This window comes from Carettochelys insculpta, chromosome 5 (genome assembly GCF_033958435.1).
Source record: "Carettochelys insculpta isolate YL-2023 chromosome 5, ASM3395843v1, whole genome shotgun sequence".
Lineage (NCBI taxonomy): Eukaryota > Metazoa > Chordata > Testudines > Carettochelyidae > Carettochelys > Carettochelys insculpta.
Genome location: NC_134141.1, coordinates 64580790 through 64601865, shown reverse-complemented (window position 1 = coordinate 64601865; position 21076 = coordinate 64580790). Strand labels below are relative to the sequence as shown.

Sequence of the window (21076 nt, the reverse complement as noted above, 5' to 3'; positions counted from 1 at the left end):
TCAGGGAGCCTCACTGCTGCCCTATGCCGCTAATGCAATTTAAAAGCATCAGGGAGCTTCCAAATGCCACCATTGATCCAGCAGTGGTGGCCAAGACCTCAGCGCCCTAAAGTTGCCCAGGATCTGGGCAAGTGCCCCACTTGCTTCTGCTCCCCACTTTCGGTGCCACTCAATGACTAAAATCTGTTTAGTTCATTCATATCTGTTGTGTTAGTTCATTCTCTCCCCTGGGCGAGGGTGGGGGAAACGTGTTCAGTGGGATATTTTATTTCAGAATGATTAAAATAATCAAGATTTCTGTTTGTGTTGGAGACAACTTTAGTTAAAACAAATGCACCTTTTACTAAGAGTGGAGGCTTTTAGTGGTTATTTGTTCCTGTGGGAGTTCATTCCACAGTTTTGGTTTGCTGTAGCTCCACAGAAAGTTCTGTCGCCTGCATGAGGTAGCTTTACCCTTATTGTGGAAAGTTCCCTTTTGCCAGAGTGTCATCACTCTTTATCCTGCAGTAATTTTTGTTGTTAAACTTTACTGTATAGTATATTTGTCTCTGTTTCTAACTTGACATAGTTTTTCTAATGGTAGCCAAAATAAATACCTTTGATCTGGCTAGCGTTCGAGGTTTTGGCTCGGATAACAGTATTCTAGTTTTTCAGAAATGAAATAATTTTTTAACTCTTCCCATAAACTATTTTTTAAAAATGGCTTTGGCCTTTTAGTTCAGATATAAAGAAACCAGAAAATGCTTTGTTTTTGTTGCATTTTTGTTGTTTAAGATAAAATATATGTAATGTTACATATCTTCTTCCCTAGAATTGCTGAGGATTTCTTGAGGGATATTTGAATATATGTATTGTGAATACCAAGACCTCAATGGAAGGTGTCATATCTGTTTGTCAGGCATTGGTGTTAAATAGGCATTAAAAAGCCCCCTCTTGCGAAAATCCAACTCTTATTTCGCTTGCTGAGTTTTCAGTCTCTCCTGATGTTGTAACTTTATTAACTCTCCAGTAGTTTTCAAATGTAGCCAAGACTTTAAGGTAAAAATCAAATATTTTTTTGAGAAAACTTTCAGATTTTTTTCACATCTATAAAGAAGTAAAATGACATTTCCCACCCCTATTTTACAGCTCACCTAAAAACATTTCTGCAGACTTAAGATATTAATTAGTAAACCACTGATTGCCTAATTTTATATGTCCTGAGGCAACATGAACCATATGAAGACTATAAAATTAGATTTGAGGAGCCATGAAATTATAAGATCTGAACAAATTCACCACGAAAATGTAGTTGACTATCTGGATTACTAGGGTATTAACAATCAAGTACATTTTATGGTAAAATCCTGTGAAATATTACATTTTATTAAAATTTGAGAGAGCTTTAGCACTTGTATTAGTATTACATAAATTGACTACAAAAAGTTGGAGGACCTAATGTGTTGATGTTTATTCACCAAGATTGAGATCCCATTGCAGCAGTATGGTAATAAACGTGACCCAATGAGCCAATCAGTCAGATAATAGAGTACTGGAAGTATAACCTTAGTATGTAATATTATTATAGTGCCTTCCACCTGGTAATAAAAAGCTAAATCTGTAATGTGTCCCTACTGTAGATGACTATCATTGACAAATTTTTATACCATTACCATAATTCCTGACAGGTGGGTACTACTTACTTTATGTGTGGATAAAGGATCATGGAGATCCATTTGCATTCTGGTTCACTACATCAATTATTAGTTTTTGAATGATGACGTTAAAAAAGAAAAAGGAAATCTCTCAAAACAGGGGGAAATACATTATCTTCTTGCTTTGCAAATTAAATTTGTCACGACTGGCAAGTGTGAAGTGTAATACAGGGGAGAACTGAAAAAAGCGACAAGATTGTGGCTTTTTCCCCCAAATGATGAAATTTCTGATAGATTTATATTTTTGTTTTTCCCCTTTACTTTTAAAAGACAAAATGGCAGACTTGAATATTTAGGAGAGCTTGAATGAGGTGAAGGAAGTGGTTTAGCAAATAGGTTGGGGGAAGATATTCTAAGAAAAATAGCCAGCGTTTGCGAGTAGACTCATTGAAGTGAATGGTCCTGTTTGCATAATGAGGGCCATGAGGCTATGAACTTTAATTCAACTAATTTTAATACTCTCTCTGATTTTTCTCAGTGGAGGACTCCTCCAACTCCAGTTCTAATATGTACAGTGAACTGATGTTTGATTTGCTAGAGTCAGTTCTGAGTAGATAAGTGTGTGTCTATTGCTAGATTGTGTTTAAAACCAAGCTCTTATTACTGGATTCCTGGTTGGTTCTCCTTGCCCTTCACTCATTGTCTCAATCCCCTACAATGTCTCTTTCCCTATAGTACAGCATTATTGCCACAGCAGCCTTTGTTCTTAGCTGCCAGACCCACCCCCTTTTCCTTCCTCTATTGAATTATTCATATATTTAAAGTGGGAATGAGTAGAAAATGCCAAATAATTCAGCATCATCTGGTTAGTTTTGATGTTTGGAAGTTTCCAGGTGTATTGAAAGTGTGGGATGTAAATAGATGGTACACAAAGATAGACTATATAATCAACAATCAACTCTACCTCTTGCTACTAATGACTAAGCTCACACTGGATCCAGATTCTGCAGCTGATGCTAGCTGACTTCCATTATACCCAACTACCACACTGAATACTACTATTTAATATCTAATCAAAGAGCTGTGCATGTTAACAGTTTATGAAAACCAGGATAGTAATTCTTGCTTAATTTACTTTTTGTCAGTATCTCCCTCTAGTAATTTCCTGATGCTACTTAAGAGAGAACCTTGACATGCCCACTCAAAATTTAGATTCTTATTTTAAAAGAGAATTTGACTTCAATTAAAATGATTGTTTAGCTCTGTACAGAGCTGTTTTTGATGTTGAGCTAAATAAATGATTCTTCTGTGCAAATTAATCAGTTAAAAATTCTTTTGGGTAAGCACCATTGAAAAATTGAACTATAAAACGTGTAGAAGAATGGATTCTGTTTGTTATGGGATTTAAGTTGCAATTCACTATTCATGGAGGTATTGCCTTTAAGGTAATTTAATCATTAGACTTGAGTCTATATTAAACTCCCTTTGACATAAATAATGCACTCAGGGCCCAGATATTAAATGGCATTGTATTTTAAGATGGCGTATTAAAAGCACTTGAGATTAGGCACAGATAATTAACTTGAACCGTGAAATATGGATTTATTTTGTAGGTAAATTGTATTGTTCATGTGCATTCTAGTCATGTGTATATGTGTGTGCATGCAGTAGATGGGAGATTTTTTTCTCCTAGCAGCTTGCTGTAGGTCAGTCTGGGTGCCCCTGGAGGGGCGCTGTCGTGGCACCCAATATATACCCTTGCATCTTTCAGTTTTTTTTCTTTTTAACCACCGGCGACAATAGCTGGAACTTTCCTGTGCTTGTTTCTTGCTTTTGCAAGGGGATCAGTATATCCACTCTTGTAGTGATGACTAGTTATAAGCTCACTAGATGCTCCCTGCCTCCTCCCGCCCCACCCATAATTTTCTACCATTCCCTAGGGTATGGCTCATCCTGTTGTCTTCAGGATCTGACAGTTGTGCACCAAGTGCATGGCTGAGTGATTTTTCACTCCTCCTGCCTGTAGAGTTTGGGTCTCAGAGGGTAATCAAGTTAGCCTGTAGCTTCATAAAAAAACAAGCAGTCCTAGCAGCTCAAGATTCTGCTTATGGAGGTGGCACTATAACCACAATCTGACTACAGCACCAGAGGCACAGTGCCTTTTGCCTTCCCATTGGCTAGGAATGGCCCAGTGCCAGTATTGAGAGAATGAGGATGTGAGCAAGAACTGGAACTAACATGCATCTTCTTGGGTCCATTCCTGCCTTCGGCGCTGGTCCTGGTCACCAGTGCAGAGAAGGAAGAGAGATAAGGACTATTCCCTTTGGCAAAATCAGGGGAACAGCTAGTAGTGGCATTGCGCTTGGGCTGTGGTGTCAAAGCTTACCCTGAGGCCTTGTTGACTCCTGCTCAAGTGAGGAAGTGGAGTCCAGGCCAGCCACAATTGCTGGGGCCCTCTGAACGCTTACCTCTGCCGTCCTTGCCTAAAGCTTTCTATGTGGTGCAGAACTTGATACATCTCACAACACTGTTCTCACCTCCTAGGCAGGATACTGCTTGGGAACCACAGGCACTTCTCGACCACAGGTGCAGTCTGAGGGAAAAACCAGCAATGATGGCACCATCAGTCACCCTTCCCTTAACAGTCCAGGCACTTTAGTTGATCTACTGCCTCTATTAGGTCTACCTTAAGAGGAGTGGCTCAACTATGGTCATCCTACAATGAGATAAATTTGTACCACTTTGGGTATGGTGGCATCAGGAGATCCTTGTCTGAGCACTGGAGGCAGGCCCACTTTATGCAGGGGGTCCCACAATGGCAGAGTCCTCTACAGTGGCCATTTAGGACTCCTTGGGCCTTTGACTCTTTCCCTATATTCTGACACAGGACCACAGGTGCCTCTGCCTTCTGGATCTTGATTTGCTGCACCTCATGGTGTAAAAGCTCCATGGCTGAACCCAAGAGTGTCTTCATGCGCAGATTAGGTGAGACAAATTTTCCTTGGTAATAGAAAACCCTCCAGGGGAGCCACATATCTTGCCAAGTGGAAGAGATTCTCATCTGTCCATATCAGCATGGCTCACCTTCAATGGTAGCTTCTACACCTTTCATTTTGAACTATCTTCTCCACCATAAACAGCAGGGTCTGTTTGTCTCCTGCATAAGTGTTGATCTAGCTGCCATATGTACTTTTCATCTGGATGCGCACAGTCACTTGGTGCTTGTGAATGCCCTGCTTAGCTGGTTTCTAACTGGCCTAGTCAGGCTTTATCCTCCAGTCTTCCGGGTTACCCCTGGGATCTTAAGTTAATCCTTTCTAGACTGATGAGTCCACCATTCAAACCATTGCCTATTTGCTTCCTCTCTACCTGTATCACAAGGTGGCCTTCCTGGTTGCAATAAATTCTTCCAAGAGTGTCTCTGAGCTTAGGGCCCTCACTATGGAGCCCCCACCTCCCCACAGTTTTATATAAGCACAACATAGAACTCCGTCCACATCCAGGCTTCCTTCTGAAGGTGGTGTCACATTTCCGTATGATCTGAGATGTTTTACCCCAAATTTCACTCTAGCACTAGGGAACAGTCTTTGCTCTCTTGATGTGCATAGGGCACTCACCTTTTGTTCGGTCTGTATAAAGACATTAAGCAAGTTGTTTCAACTCTTTGTAGCAGTGGCTGATGGAATGAAAGTCCAGCCCATATTGTCCCAACACATCTCCTCATGAATCACATCCCGTGTTCAGGAATGCTATAGCTTTTCTGGCATACCACTGCCTCCACTAATCACACACTTTGCCAGGACTCAGGCATCTTCCATAACATTCCTAGCTCAGGTCCCTATCCAGGAGACCTGTAGAGCAGTAACCCGGTCTTTGATGTACACGTTTGCTGCACACGATGCAATTTATGTATCCGGCTGACGAGGAAGTAGCATTTGGATCAGCAGTGCTCAAGTCAGTGCTGACCCCATGTCCTGAATGTAGGTTTGTGAACCATCTGATTAGAATGCATGTGAACAAGCACTCAAAGCAGAAAAAATGGTTACTCACCTCTCATAACTGCTTCGAGATGTGTTGTTCATGTCTATTCTGAGCACTACCTTCTTCCCCCCCTCTCTCGGAGTTGCCAGGAAGAAAAGAACTGAGGAGGGAGCAGATTAATAGGGCCCTATATTGGGTGCAATGATGGTGCCACTCCAGGGGGTACTCAGACTGATCCTACGGCTAGCTGCTAGGGGAAAAATCTTTTGGCTACTGTGCACATGTAGACTCTCACGTGTGATTGGCATGGACATGAACAACGTATCTTGAAGAACAACAGTTGAGGGGGTGAGTAACCATTTTCTCATATAATTTTAGATTTGGGATCCAGTACCGATATCTTTTGCCACATGATGCCTTTCTACAGCTATGATGTTCCTCATACTTGTGGTCCAGATCCTAAAATTTGTTGCCAGTTTGATTTTAAGCGTCTTCCTGGAGGAAGAATAAGTTGCCCCTGGAGAGCACCCCCTGAAGCCATTCATGCTGGGAATGTTCAGCACAGGTACAGTACTGAAAATATTGCGGAATTCAGTAGTTTGAAAGAGGCGTTTTTGAAGTTGATGTTTAACATCACAACTTGCTTGATTAATTGTTTAAAAGGTGGGTTGCAACAGGAGAAATAATTTCTATTGCAAATGTACTGCTGCCTCAATTTGTGAAAGTGATAACTTTTAAGAGAAACTAAAATTAATGCACTTGAGATAGTGTTAATTCTGCCGTTCCTGATAAACATGCCTGTCAGTTAGATTCTGTGTATACCAGGAATAAGTAATATCCATGTGCTTGTGAGATTGGGCATGTCTCTGGAATTCCGAATTCTGTACCTACAGGCAAGGGAATGACATCATGGTTTCACTGGCTACCTCTGTACTCCCACAAAAAATAAATCAGTGACGGTCTCAGCGCATGGGTCAATTGATTCAGGTTTGTGAGACTAAAACAATAGAGTAGCCCTTCAGGCTTAGAAACTCAGTGAAAGAGGAGGATCTTTCAGCTGATGCTGGAGTCCAAATCTAAGTGTCTGCACTGCTACTTTTAGCTATATGAGCCTGAGTTAAATTAACCAGACTCTCAGAAGCAGCTGTTATGGGTTTTCTTTGTAGTGTACAGCATACCCTCTAAGGGAGAACAGTAAGAGTGTACCATGTAGCTTCCTCTACAACTCCCACATCCAATCTAATTAATTTAAAACAAAACTAAATATTTCCTTTAATGTAACAAATATTTAAAATAGTTATGATTGTATCAGTAACAAGCTGAAAAAGTGATGAGTTAATAAAAACGGAGTTCAGAATTTAGGCAAATGTAATTAAAACCAATGCTTGAATTTATGGGCTTACACATCTGGTACTGTGCAGCCAGGGAGGCAGAAGGGAAAGCATCAGGGGGTTGAGAACTGAGGTGTGGAGGTATGGTTCCATTACATAGATATTACTAGTGCCCAGCAGATCTGAGTTAAGTGGGTTTTGGCCTGCTTATGTTTCAGGGTGTACGTATTCCATCTTTCCTATGCTATAGGGAGGTGCTGACAAACTGTAACTGACTGGGTAAGGAATTCAGGAGTGAAGACGGTGAAAAAAGCCCTATTGAGGGAAAGTACCTCACTTATTAACATTTTTTTTTCTATATTACACAAATAGTTTTGGGCAGATGATCACAAATATGGGCAAAACTGTTGTCTGGCTTTAGATTGCACATGTGAAATTTGAACCAAATGAAATTCTTTGGGAATCTATTTTCTGTACTGCCAGTTGCTATATTATGTGAGTGATAGGATAACGATGTCTCTAAGGGGATGACTTTACTGTACTCTGAATCAAGAGTGCATAAACTTCCATATCTGGCAGCCCTGGGACTGGGAGGTTGCCTGATATTCAAATATTCTGGATAATAGAGAGGGATACCTAGCAATGTATCATGCCAAAGAAAAACAAGATTAGATATTAAGAAGCAAAGCAAGTGTATGTAGAGCACTTTATTTACCAACAACAGTAGTACTGTACACTGCAAACTTATACTGTATTTGCTGTGTTTATTGGTATTTACTTTCACTGTACTTATGGAAGATGTGACTAAAATTTACTTACGGTTAAATGCTGGTTATTTGAGAGTTCCAGATGATAGAATGCCAGATATGAAAGAGTTTACTATACTTTCTCAGACCTCACACAAGGTGTTGGTTCAGGCAAGGCAGTTCAGCACTTTATCAGCCTAGCTAATGGCAAACTATAACATGAGCTCCTGATAATAAAATGTTGATGCTACTATGTGGGTTTTGTTATCCTGAGTAGACCATGTACCTCAGTTACTGCAGTTTATTCATCCATGAATTAAAACTTAATATTACTGAGAACACTAGCAGATAACATATTCAAAGTAAAAGCAGTTTAATATAGCTAAAAAGAAGAAACAACTTGTTTTTGTGTATCTTGTTTGTATTGGGGAAAATATATAAAACTCTTCAAAGAAAATGTCATATACAACATTTAAACCTTCCCTTCAACTTTTAAGCATTAATGATTTGGAAACCTTTCTAATCATGTACAATGCTGCAACCTCTTTGAGAACATGCATTAGACATAGTTGCTGTATTTTTAAACTTTTTAGATTAACAGTTTCTTTAAAATCTGGTGACCATTGGCATGTAAGTAACATTATTGTAGTAACTGTATTTCTTATATTAAATGTACCAAAGTAACTTTAAATATACAAATAGCAGTACTGAAATGATTTTAGTGGCAACCTTGGCTATTTAGAGAAGTTTTGCAAAATTTTTATGAACACTTTCACTAGCTCAGGTGCTAATTTTATTTACTCACTGTTCAATATGATGCTATGAGAGAGGAGGAAAAAACTACATTTCCACTCACCCCCAAAGTAAGTGGAAAAGTAGAATATAGGAAGCCTAGGTTAGGGTGTTGGATAGAATGTAATTTAAGTATTTGTGATCTTGTAAACTGATTACTTTTCTGTATTCTAATTTGTGTAACTTTTTTCTTTAAAGGGCTTGGATGATTTTAGATCAATATAGAAAGAAGTCAAAGCTTTTCCGTACTAAAGTTCTGTTGGCTCCACTTGGGGATGATTTCCGTTACACTGAGAGCTCAGAATGGGATCAGCAATACCAGAATTATCAAAAGCTATTTGATTATATGAACTCTCATCCTGAGTTGCATGTTAAGGTGAATTGCATATTTATTTTTTCAAATAATTGTTGTCCTACACTAGCATCGATTAGCTCTAACCTTAACCTTTTTTGTACTCTATTTGGATTTAACACCCTCTGATATACTAGGAATTTGTCGTATACCATGGAGAAAGCTAGCTAAATACTATGCTACTATAGCTTAACTGAAGCTTTTGGTGAATTAGGAAGGGAGTACTGGTCAGTTTATAGTTGATCTTAATTGATAACTGTCAATAAATTGAAAAAAATTAGTAACATCCAAGCAACTTATACTGTACTTGCTGTATTTATTTTTACTTACTTTCACTATGATGTACTTACGGGAAAAATAACTAAAATTTACTTATGGTTAGATGCCAGTTATTTGAGGGTTCCGTAAGATAGCATGCCAGATATGAAAGAGTTTATTGTACTCTGTGAGACCTTACAAGGTGTTGGTTCACTCAAGGCAGTTCAGCACTGTATCAGCCTAGCTAATGGCAAACTATATAATGGGCTTCAGATAATAAAATGTTGATGGTACTGTGTGGATAATGTTAAACTCAGCAGACCATGTACCTCAGTTACTGCATTTTATTCATCCATGCATGCATGGATTGTCATTGGTCTTTGATCGTCTAGAGAATACTCTGCAGTTCTGTGGTCAGGACAGAGAATGCGCAGGTTCATGACATTGGTTCTGCTGAGGGCTAATTGTACTGTTAGAGTTGATGACTCTTGATCCTTGCAGGAACATGTTTCAGAGGAGGGCTGTGATCTTGGTGAGGCAGTGCACAGACCACTGGTCATGACTTGCGGGAGGGAGAGGGTAAGGCCTGTGCAATGAGGAGGCTACCACATTGTTGAGTAGCTCCTGCGGCAGTGTATTAAAACTTCCACAACTTCTCTGTCATGGCTGTGCTTGCTCACCACCAGCCGAGCACGTGGGAGCTATCAGTGGGTTAGGGGCTCATCCTCTTTCTTGCAGTCCTGATCAGCTGCTTCTGTTTTCTAAGCCAAGATGATCAAAGCCTCCTCTGACCTTGCACCTTGTCTCTTGGACGTTGGCAGTCCCACTGTCAACATTACCCCAACCACATTCATTCCACATGAATGGGGAGCACATCTAAACACCTTACATGATGTGGATGATCATCCATGGAGACATTTCCTCGCGTTGTCCTCCTCAAGTTCAGAGCACAAGGGGAGAGAGTGCTTTTATAGGCCTAGCAAACATTGTTTCCAAAATTCTCTGATCAGCAGTTCAGGGATTGCTCTCTCATAGAGAGATATTTGGAAGAAGCATCATGACTGCACAAGGTAAGTAACTTCTTGCTTCCTGACTTACAGGAGTGTGCACTTTTAGCATCTGTCTTATGCTGTTTAGCAACAATGTACTTACTGGAGAGATGCTAAACTATTTTCTACGTGACAGACTATAGTGTTTCAGCTATGGTTTTCTGTTAATACAAAGTCTTTATAGTTTTTCATGTAAAAACTCTATATGGCACTTTAAAAGTGAGTGTAGGTGTTCAATGATTTGAAAATATTTGGTCTTTCTGCTTTCTTTTAAACATTAATATAAAAATATATGGAGATGCACATCTCATCAAACTGGAAGGGACCTAGGGAGGTCAAGTCCAGTCCCCTGCCCTCTTGGAAGGACCAAGTACCAATCTCTTTTTTTAATCTCTTTGCCCCAGATCCCTCAATGACTGAACTCACAACCCTGGGTTTAGCAGGCCAGTGTTCAAACCACTGAGTTATTTATCCCCCTGCCCTCCTTTTTTTTAATGTAACCTGCCCAGAGACTTGAAAGACCCTCTAAAGGATTGAATGCACAGCCCTTAGTTTGCAAAGCCAATACCCTAACCATGGAGCTATCTCCCCCCTGCCCTTAAATTTTAAATCTGTTTACCCATGATCACTAAATGGCCCCTTCAAGGATTGAACTCTCAACCCTGTGTTTACCTGGCCAGTGCTCAAACCGCTGATATCTTTTAAACTGAGTTTTGGTTATCTTTGACACTCGTAGAAGAGCCAGCTAAAATTTAAAAATGACACTTTTATGAACAAGGGATATGCTGGATTACTAAACTCCAACTGTTAGAAAGGAGAAATGTAAGATGTTTTTCTTGTAGTTGAAGCCTACATTTGTTCAAGTGGTATGTGCTTGTAAGTACAGCCTTGCACAGATACAAAATTTGTGTCTGCATGCTCAAAAATGAGCCATGATTATCTGCATTGACATCTGCAGGTGCCTGCAGACTTGAAGTGGATAGCCACAAATTTGCAGGGTTCTGGATACAAAATTTGTGCCTGAATGTGTATCCACAAAAACAACCCATAGATATCCACATCTGTGGATGAGGAAACCTGCAGATGTAAAATGGGTATCTGTGAATTGCAGGGCTCTCCTATGAGAGAAACGAACAGCTTATTTTGTTGATTTGACTTTTGATTAAACTGTCACTGCCTTACAGAGAATGGTTTTTATATTTGGAAACACAAAAGGTAGGTTTCATTTTATGAGTTGGAAATTGTTTCTGATGGGATATATGTGTAAACCTTGAGTCAAATATGTCAGGGGAAAATTTTAAGCTTATTCATTTAAAACAATGTTTCTGTGATGACCTTATGTGAAGAGGCATACTGACCTTATGTGAAGAGGCATACTGCAGTACCTATTAAAGCGACCGTGTTCATAAACGTCAGCCCTTAAATTTCTAAACTAAGGAAACTGAAGATTTTCAGTCACATAAATAGTTCTTCTGGTTTTGTTTCAGGTCCAGTTTGGGACTCTATCAGATTATTTTGAGGCTCTACACAAAGCAGGTAATTTGGAGGGAAAGAGCAGCAATTCTGTTTTTCCTGTCCTGAGTGGAGATTTCTTCACGTATGCAGACAGAGATTATCACTATTGGAGTGGATACTTTACATCACGCCCCTTCTACAAAAGACTAGATAGAGTTCTGGAATCTTATTTAAGGTAGGTATAGTCATCTGATATATGTGTTTTGTGTGTGTGTGTGTGTGCGCGCACGCTACAGTCCCTTGAGCCACGTGAGGATTGTGTTCCCACACACTCTCGTGTAACTTGAATTTTGCATAAGTTGGGTGGGTGCTCTTTTCACTGGCAGAATGCACATTCTATAGCCAGGGAAGCAGCATGAACCACCTGGTGCTCCTTTTGAAAGGTAAGTCCTGGGGTGGGGGTGCAATGAGGAGGGTTAAGCCTGGTGGTGGGCTGGGACTGTGGGAGGGGAGCAGTGGGGTTAAGCCTGAGTTGGGTTAGGGCTGCATAGGGGGAATGGGAGTGTGTGGAGTTGAGCTGGAGCCACGCTGGGGGTGGGCGGTGAGCTGGGCCACAGGGGGGTTGAACTGGGGTCTGAGGAGCCGGGGTGAGCTGGAGCCGTACGCAAGGAGATGGTGAGCTGGAGCCGGAACCATGCACCGGTGGTGAGCCAGGCTGTGTGGGGTTTGAACCCAGGCCAGCAGAGAGTGGGATTTTGAGTTGCTCTTAACTTGCGCTAATACGAGTTAAGCTCAACTCAGAATCATGCATTTTGTGGGTTTACTGAACTGCATAGATATCAAATGCAGTTTTAAAATAAACTGAAGCTTCTTTTCAGTATTCAATAGTTAAGCTTCACATTTCCCTAGGGAAAAGCAAGAGACATCAAAATTTAGACTTCATCATAATTACCTGTGCAGAGGAAAGTGTGAGCCTCTTCCAGAAGGGGCTCTTTTGTTCACAGATATGATTTCTTCCCTCCTGCCCTTGTCAGGAACCAACTCTTGGAAGTCCAGAATAGTTGGCTCAACAATCCTGATGGAGGAACCCTAGAAGAAAGACAGTTTGATAAAGTTTGAACTAATAGATTTCTAGACTTTTAATGTCAGAATGGATCATCCTGATCATCTAGTCTGATTTCCTGCACAATGGAGGCCACAGAACGTGTCTCACTCTTGAGGTAGAACCCAACCTCTGACTGAATTACTAAAGTCCTTAAATCATGATAAAAAGACATAGAAGTTGTAGAGAATTCACCATTTATATCAGTTTAACCCTGTAAAGGACCTGTGCCTAATACTGAAAAGGGAAGTGAACCACTTCCTCCCCACAGAGTCTCTGCCAAACTGACTCAGGAAATAATTTCTTCTTGACCCCAAATATAATTAATTAGGCCTAGAGTATGTGGGCAAGATCCATCAGGCAGATACCTTCTGAAGAATTTTCACTAGTAACTCATATATCCTGGGACTTTTCCTTGCAACAAGCCCCTTTGCCAACTTTGTCCACATATCTATTCTGGAGATACTGTCACTGGACCTAACCAGATTATTCACAGAATCGTGGGCACATTCTCATGTTCCTCAACTAACATCATATATGCCATCATGTGCCAGCAATGCCCACATGCTTTGTATATTGGACAGACTTCAAACTCTTAGACAAAGAATTAATAGGCATAAAACAGACATAAAAGCATTCCTGATTCACAAACCGGTCAGCCAGCACTTTAATGGAGTGGGCCATTCTGTTAATGACCTGAAAGTCTGTGTTTTACTGAAAAGGAACTTTCACAACCATTTGGAAGGAGAGGGTGCTGGACTTTTTTATATTCAAATTCGACACATTAACATGTGGTTTGAACTGGGATGGCAATTTTGTAGCTCATTATAGGGGCTCTTTTACATACTTTGCATTAGCTAATTCTTGACTCCACCCCTCCCGCCCCTCTGCTCTCTGATTTGCTCACCTTCAGAATAATTTTTCTGATTTGTCAACCTTGATTACTATTTTTGGTTCTCTGTGCCTTAAATATTGAGTCTGTTCTGGTATGGCTATGATCTGAAGAAGTGGATCTGTCCCAGGAAAGCTCATCACCTAATAAGTTGTTTTGTTAGTCTTTAATGTGCTACTGGACTGCTTTTTTTGTTTTCATATTCCATCCTATGTGTCCTGTTAACAGCAGTTGGAGATTTTTGTTCTTGGCCGTCACTGATGGACCACATATCATCATAGGCAATTCCATCATACTATTCCCTCCATTAAAGTATCAATCTCAACTTTGATGCCAGTTAGGCTTTTTGTCCCCTTGGAAGGCTATTGTGCAACTTGACTCTTCTGATGGTTAGATGCCTTGGTCAAGTTTCAGGCCTAAATTTATTGGTGGCTAGTTGAGAGCCATTTGTTCATGTTTCTACATTGGCATTTAAGTAAAATTGCTCCTCTCTCTCCTTGGTATTTATCCCTCTGATGAATTTATAGAGGGCAGTCAGCCTTCTTTTGGTTAGGCTAAACAAGACCAGCTCTTTAGTCTCTTCTAATAAAGTAGGTTTTCCATTCCTCATATTTTCTTAGTAGTCTTTCTCTGTACTTTTTACAATTTGAATTCATTTTTCTTGAACAAGGGAGAGCAGAATTGCACACAGTATTCATGGTGAGGTCTCCCCAGTGTCCCATATAATGGTACTAACACTTCTCTCTACTGGAAATACTGTGCCTGATGAATCGTAAAACTGCACCATGTAGTTTGGCTTATAGTCCTCCTTTGACTAACAAACATCCACAGGTCTTTCTCTTCCTGTTACTTCCAACTGGTAAGTCCCCTGCTTATAGTAAATATTCTTGTTGTTAATACCTAAATTAACAACCTTGCAATTATCATGATTAAATTTCACTCAGTTTCTTCTACTCCAGTTGGCAAGTTCGTCCATCTAGTCTTGTATGATATTTCAGTCCTCATCCATATTCGCTGTAGGTCACAACTTTGTGCCATCTGCAAATTTTATTAGTGCTCACTCACTTTTCATGCCAAAGTCAGTGATAAAATCATTAAGTAAGATCGTTCCTAAGACCAGTTCCTATGGAACTCCCTTGTAACATTGACATTTCACCTTTCAGCACAATCTGTTGAAGTCACTCTTTTAACCAGTTTCTTATCCACCATTCAATTCTGATACTAATCTCCATCTTCCCCAATTTAATAATTTTAACGTGGAAGTGTGTCAAATGCCTTACTGAAATCCAGAGAGATGAGACCTACTGGATTTCTTTGTCTAAAAGTTGGTAATCTCCTCCTTTTTATGTAAATAAGTTAAGAAAAGAATTTTTCAATAAAGCTTGATACTGTATTAGTAGTAATACTTCATTTGTGAGATTTTTAGCACCATTTTCTCTTATTGACTTCCTTGACTTAAACTTTTGTATTCTGAGTGGAGCATAGGCCATGTACAAGTTTCCTACACTTCACTCTGTTTCAAGACAAAAGTTCTTGCTGACTTCAGGCATACCCCAGTTGTTTTTCAATCTCAGTAAATCATCTTCCCATTGTCTGAGGTCTTCCTCTTTTGCATCTTCCTTGAGTGTTCTATGTGAGAGCTTGACACAGTATGCTGGATGATGGTTTTCTGAGTCTGACCTAGAGATTCCTACTTTCTTCTCTTGACTTGAATGACTGTCAAGTAGTTCTTGTCCTGCTCTGTTCCAAAGCTCCTCATTTGTGACTAAGACTTACCATTTGATGAGAAGGATGCTCCTCAGGCATCTGTTTATGAATATCTGTAGCTTGTGACTTTAGTATGCCAGGTCTTGCATCCATTCAAGAGCAGACTCTTCACATCTGTGTTGAAGATCCACAGCTTTGTAAAGGATATTAATGCCAGGGAAGAAGAGCACCAGTTGCATTCAAGACTTTGTCCCATATGGAGTTCACAAATAATATCTGTGAAGATGAAACTGTAGACCTTCAGTGCAAATGTGACATCATTTTCTCTTATTGCTGTAAGGCAACTTGAAAATGCTAGCAAACCTATGTAAGAGGTTGAAGCTCTTGTCTGGTACTTCTCATCCCTCATTTGGCGGGACCACAGATGTTGCTGGACCAGAGAACATTTGTATGAGAGCACTCCAGCTGCATGGTTGTAGTAGAGCCCTGTTGGTGGCAGGGAGCCCTGCTGACAGCCCACAGGGGCAGCACTGGGTGTGGTAGGCCTGCAGCCCCATGGAGGGGAGTCAGCTTGGTAGCCTGGATGGGGTACAGACCCTGTCGGCAGACTCCTGGCAATGGGGAACCCAGCCAGGTGTGGGACCCCTGTGGCTGAGAGCTGGACGTGGACATTGGCTGGGGCATGAACCCTGCTGGCAGCACTGTGGCGCCTGGCTGGGGTAGGGAAGCCCTGAGGCCCAGTGGTGGGGAGCTGTCCAGAGAACTTGTAGGGACGCTGCTGGCAGCCCTGTGGGGTAGGAGGGCTCGGGGGGGAGCCAAACCAGGGAGCTCTGCTGGAGCACAGAGCCACATGACTGGGGGCCCTGTGGGGAGCCTTGGCTAGTGTCAGGGAGTGGAGCCTGTGATCTGTCAAATCCCCTAGTTTGGGACCACTGAGGTTCCCAGGGTGCTGGACAAGGGATTTACCTGTACGTTATTACATTCTTGTGAAGACTTTTGATTGATTTGCAATGAAAACATCACATTTAATGCCAATGTTGAATGTTAAGAGCCTAAGGAAAGATAAGGCAGGGGAAGAACAGGATGCTTAAGTTCACTTCCCTGTTTGTCAGTACTACAGATTTACTTCACAATATTTTTTTCTCTAAATATTTTTCTAAATTCTTTCTGTCTTTCTTCCAGAGTGCTCAAGGGATATCTCATCTCATTTTCCCCTTAGCTTGTTTATGTGCTTACAGACCATTTAAATATATTTTTTTTTCTACTGTCATCTTTCACTCCATTAACTTGTAGCAAATTTTTATGTAAATACTTTATTATTGTGTTTTCTTCACATTTTCTTTGTACAACCCCTTCTTTTACTGGCTGTTGCTAAAATAGTCCTTTCTATGTACTTGGGTTCAATTTAAATAATTTCTGAAGAGTTGCTAAATTTAGCTATGAAAAATCATTTAAAGATAAGTAAATCTGTGGTTCATTATAATTCTGAATCAGACCATAACACCTCACTAATAATGTTCCTAGAAACTCAAATTCCTCATTCTCAGTTAACCTCTGTCAGTGAGTGCAAGAACAAAGTGTATAAATGTATTTTAAGGCACTTCTAATATGTCTTGTTGCAACTGTCAGAAAAGGCTTGGATAAACCTCAAGGATAGCACAGGAGTGCTGAACTCTGAAATACACAAGTTATAGCAAATGAATATGACCTCTAGTGGTGTTACTTTTTCATTACTTTATATGTCTCTGCTTTCTTCCCTGCACATTGAAATAAGAGGAAGTATTTTAATTAAAAACCCCTGTTTTTCCAATACACATTGTAATTTAGTTGCCATTTGTTATATTGTGATCTGAACAATATAAATTGTGTTCTGTGGAGGAAAAAGAAGTGAATCTAGCACTTACAGAGTCAAGGCTTGTTAACTGTAGCTTGAGCAAGCGGTATCAGTGGTTCTTCGAGTGGTCCCTGTGGGTGCTCCACAATAGGTGTCGGGCTCGCCCGGCGCCGCAGATAGGAATTCTTCCAGCACTTTCTCCTGGATCGCGCATGCGCCAGTGCGCGCTGCTCCCCGCGCGCCCCTGGCCACGTGCGCGATCCGGTCCCCGCCAGTTCCTTCTCAACTGCCATCGGCTGCAGACAGAATCCGCTCAGGCTAAGGCCAGAGTCAGATAAGAGAGCTGTTTTTCGTGTAATTTGTTGTTTTTGTCACTTAAAAAAAAGGAAAAGTAAACAAGGACAAAGAGAATATCAGCAAAAAAAAAAAAGGAGAGAGGAGCGAAGGAGAGAGGAGCAGACGAGAAGGCCACTTAGGCCGCCCACTGCCCTGCAGGCCGGCGATCGCTGTTTGGGGTGAAAAGGCACTGATTACGTGCTAAGTACCCTATTAACAGTAAAGGACTCACTGCAATGGCCTCCTCAGGTTTTAAAAAGTGTGAGTCATGCCGTGAAGCTATGCCGGCCTCCGATGGGCATAGTGAATGCATCCGCTGCTTGGGGGAATTGCATGTTACCCAGAAGTGTTCTCACTGTGCTAAGCTCACAGCCAGGGCCAGGAAAGACCAGAGAGATGAGGCTTAAAATGCTCTTGTTTGATAAGGCTCTCCAGCCGGAGTTGCCAGAGAAGCCTCACCCAGAAGGGCCCTCTGGGTTGCATAAGAGGAAGGCAGCCTCTCTGACCCCCTCGGTGCAGAAAAGGAGGAAACTCTCCCCGGCTCAATCCTTGCCGGCGAGTTCAGCGAGCAGGACGAGCGGTGCGCAGAGCCCCCAGCTGCGAGCTCAGGGAAGCGGCGGCGCGGCAGCGCACGTGGCAGAGGCTGAGCCTCCGATTACGCAACAGCCAGCATGCAGGGCGCCGAGAGTGCCAGCAAGGCAAGCGCTGGAATCGGCGGCACCGGCCTCCGCGGCACCAACGGCGCAGGGACACCAGACATGGAGCCTGCAGGTGCTGGAGGAAACTACCCGCGCAGCACCGCAGCTGAGTGTACTGAGCGCGGCGCCGACAGCGGAGCCAAGATCCCTGGCACGGGAGGGGGTGGTGCCAGCCCTGCAGGGGAGGGTCAAGGCTAAAGCAAAAACCCGGCACCGCAGCCCATCTCTGGACAGGGCTGCGCTGCCTTTAGCACCAAGCCCTCCCCCCGTGATACACATGCCGCACCGAAGGCCTGTGACTCCACCGGCTTATCCAGAACCTCCATCTCCATTCCGCCAACCAATGTCACCATGGCTTGGGCCACCTTCACCATTTCTGGGAATGGATCCCCTGGAGTACTATCACAAGCCAGTTTCGCCTCTATCTGTGTCGTTGCGGAGGTCTCGCTCTCCCAGACATTGGGGGTACACTCTCCATGCGTGGTCCAGGTCTCCATCCCCGGGCCCTTGCCCATGCTGCTATGGTCGTCCTCATCATGCCGAACAGAGACACCGCAGGCCTACATCCAGGGGCAGGTCCCCCCCTGCTGCTCAATACCCCCGTGTACACTCTCGATCTGGGACGGAAACACAGTTGTCTCAAGGGGAGTTAGTTTTAGAACCCCGGGACTTTCCTTCACAATCCTCCAGGGAGCAAGTGTATCATCGACCACAGGAGCCTGAGAGTTTGAGGGAGGTTTACCCCCGTGGTTCCTCCTCATCTTCCCCAGATGGGGCCATGGTCCCTGGGGATGTCTCCTCCCCCCCACCTCCTGGATGACCTTAAACAATTTCAAGAATTATTCAAAAGAGTGGCTTTCATGCAAGATATTCAAACGGCATAGGTGCAGGAGAAACATTACAAACTCCTGAAAAATTTGAGACCCCCGGCTTCATCCAAAATTGCTATTCCGCTGGACGAAGCCATTATGGAGTCAGCCACTACCATATGGCAGACTCCAGGCTCTATCCCGCCTACGAACAAGAGAGCGGATAAGAAGTATTTCATCCCGGTAGAGAGCATGGAGTTCCCTTTTAGTCACCCACAACTGAATTCTTTGGTGGTCGAATCGTCCCAGCAGAGGTCGAAGGCCTCTCAGTACAAATCGGGGGGGATTGGACAAAGATGCTAAGAAGCTAGAGCTGTTTGGCAGGAAGGTATATTCCTCCTCTACCCTGCTATTGAGAGTGGCAAATTACGCGGCACACCTAGCAAACCACAACTTTGATAATTACTCCAGGCTTACTCCCCTCATGGATTCACTCCCGGAAGACAAGAAGCCAGTGTTTAAAGGCGATTGTTCAAAAGGGCTATGCAGCATCGCGGACAGGAGTACAGATTGCCCTGGACGTGGCGGACACGGCGGCACGTTCAGCAGCTGCAGCAGTGGTCATGCGTAGAGAATCCTGGCTCCAGACGTCTGGTATCCCCAGAGACCTGCAGGTGAAGATCGTGGATCTTCCCTTTGATACACAAAAGCTGTTTGCAGACTCCACCGACTTGGTCCTCCATTCCAGTAAGGACTCGAGAGCCACACTTAGAACCTTGGGCATTTATACTCCCCCATACAGGAAGAAAAAATTTTACCCTCAGCAAAGACGCTACGCTTATCAACCACAGCGTGCTCAATATCAACGAGGCTACGACCAGGGGCACCATCAACAGCAGCAGCAGTACAGAACTCCCAGGCGATGTTCTCAACAAAGCCGTACGCCTTCGGGGCAGGCCCAAAGGCAACAAGTTTGACGGGTATGTCGGGGGCTGCACTATCAATACCATCGCTCAATGCCACTCTCATCTCATGTTCCATCGTTGCCTCAGACCGTTCCACTCCCAATGGCAAAAGATCACCGTGGACAGATGGGTGCTAGAGATTATAGCCACGGGTTACACGATCCCCTTCCAGTCACTTCCACCGACGAAGCCTCCTGCCAGGCCTCACCTCAGAGACGCTGCCCGCGAGGCTCAAGCAGGAGGTGGATCACCTTATGTTCATAGGGGCGGTAGAAAGAGTGCCAGAAAAATTCCAGGGGAAAGGTTTTTATTCACGCTACTTCCTAACAGAGAAAAAAACAGGAGGCTGGAGGCCCATCTTAGATCTACGGGGCCTCAACCGTTACTTGCACAAGCAACGTTTTCGGATGATCACAGTTGCCTCTATTCTCACGGCACTGGACGATGGAGACTGATTTGCAGCCCTCGACTTACAAGATGCTTACTTTCATATAACAATCCACCCGGCACACAGACGCTTCCTCCGCTTCATGGTCGGCAAGGAGCACTTCCAGTACAGGGTTCTTCCGTTCGGCCTTTCTTCGGCTCCCAGAGTCTTTACCAAAACCCTGGCAGTGGTGTCAGCCTACCTGCACAGACGGGGTGTTTATTTTCGCATATCTGGACGGCTGCCTGCTGAAGGGGGCCTGGAAGGCAGAGGTCTTACGCATGATACGCGTCACAGCGGACACGTTTTCTTCGCTGGGCCTAATTATCAACCTCGCAAAGTCAAAGACCGAACCCACACAAGATATAGAGTTCATAGGGGCACGCATAAACTCTTTCACAGCAAGAGTATACCTGCCCGACGCCCGCTTCCACGCCATCAGTGCGCTGGTGCAGGTCATCACATACAGCCCCACGGTGCCGGTCTTAACGTGCCTATAGCTGTTGGGCCACATGGCAGCAGCGACCTTTGTGGTACAGAATGCCAGGTTACACATGCAAAGCCTGCAGCATTGGCTGGCGAGCATTTACAAACCGGCATCCCATACTGTCCACAGCGTGGTGTCGCCCACGACAGAGGTGCGCAGATCCCTGGCGTGGTGGGAAAATCCCAAGAATCTGCTGGTGGGGGTGCCCTTTCACCAACCAC

General features: G+C 43.0%; 1 protein-coding gene across 1 annotated transcript in view; it reads left to right on the top strand.

Annotated features, from left to right (window-relative positions):
- The window catches only part of MAN2A1 (mannosidase alpha class 2A member 1), a 183694-nt gene that overhangs the window by 61048 nt on the left and 101570 nt on the right, over nt 1-21076 (top strand). The window contains exons 7-9 of the mRNA XM_074995242.1: nt 5994-6180; nt 8683-8860; nt 11631-11833. Of these exons, the coding sequence (XP_074851343.1) occupies nt 5994-6180; nt 8683-8860; nt 11631-11833 (568 nt within the window). The remainder of the gene's footprint in view (nt 1-5993; nt 6181-8682; nt 8861-11630; nt 11834-21076) is intronic.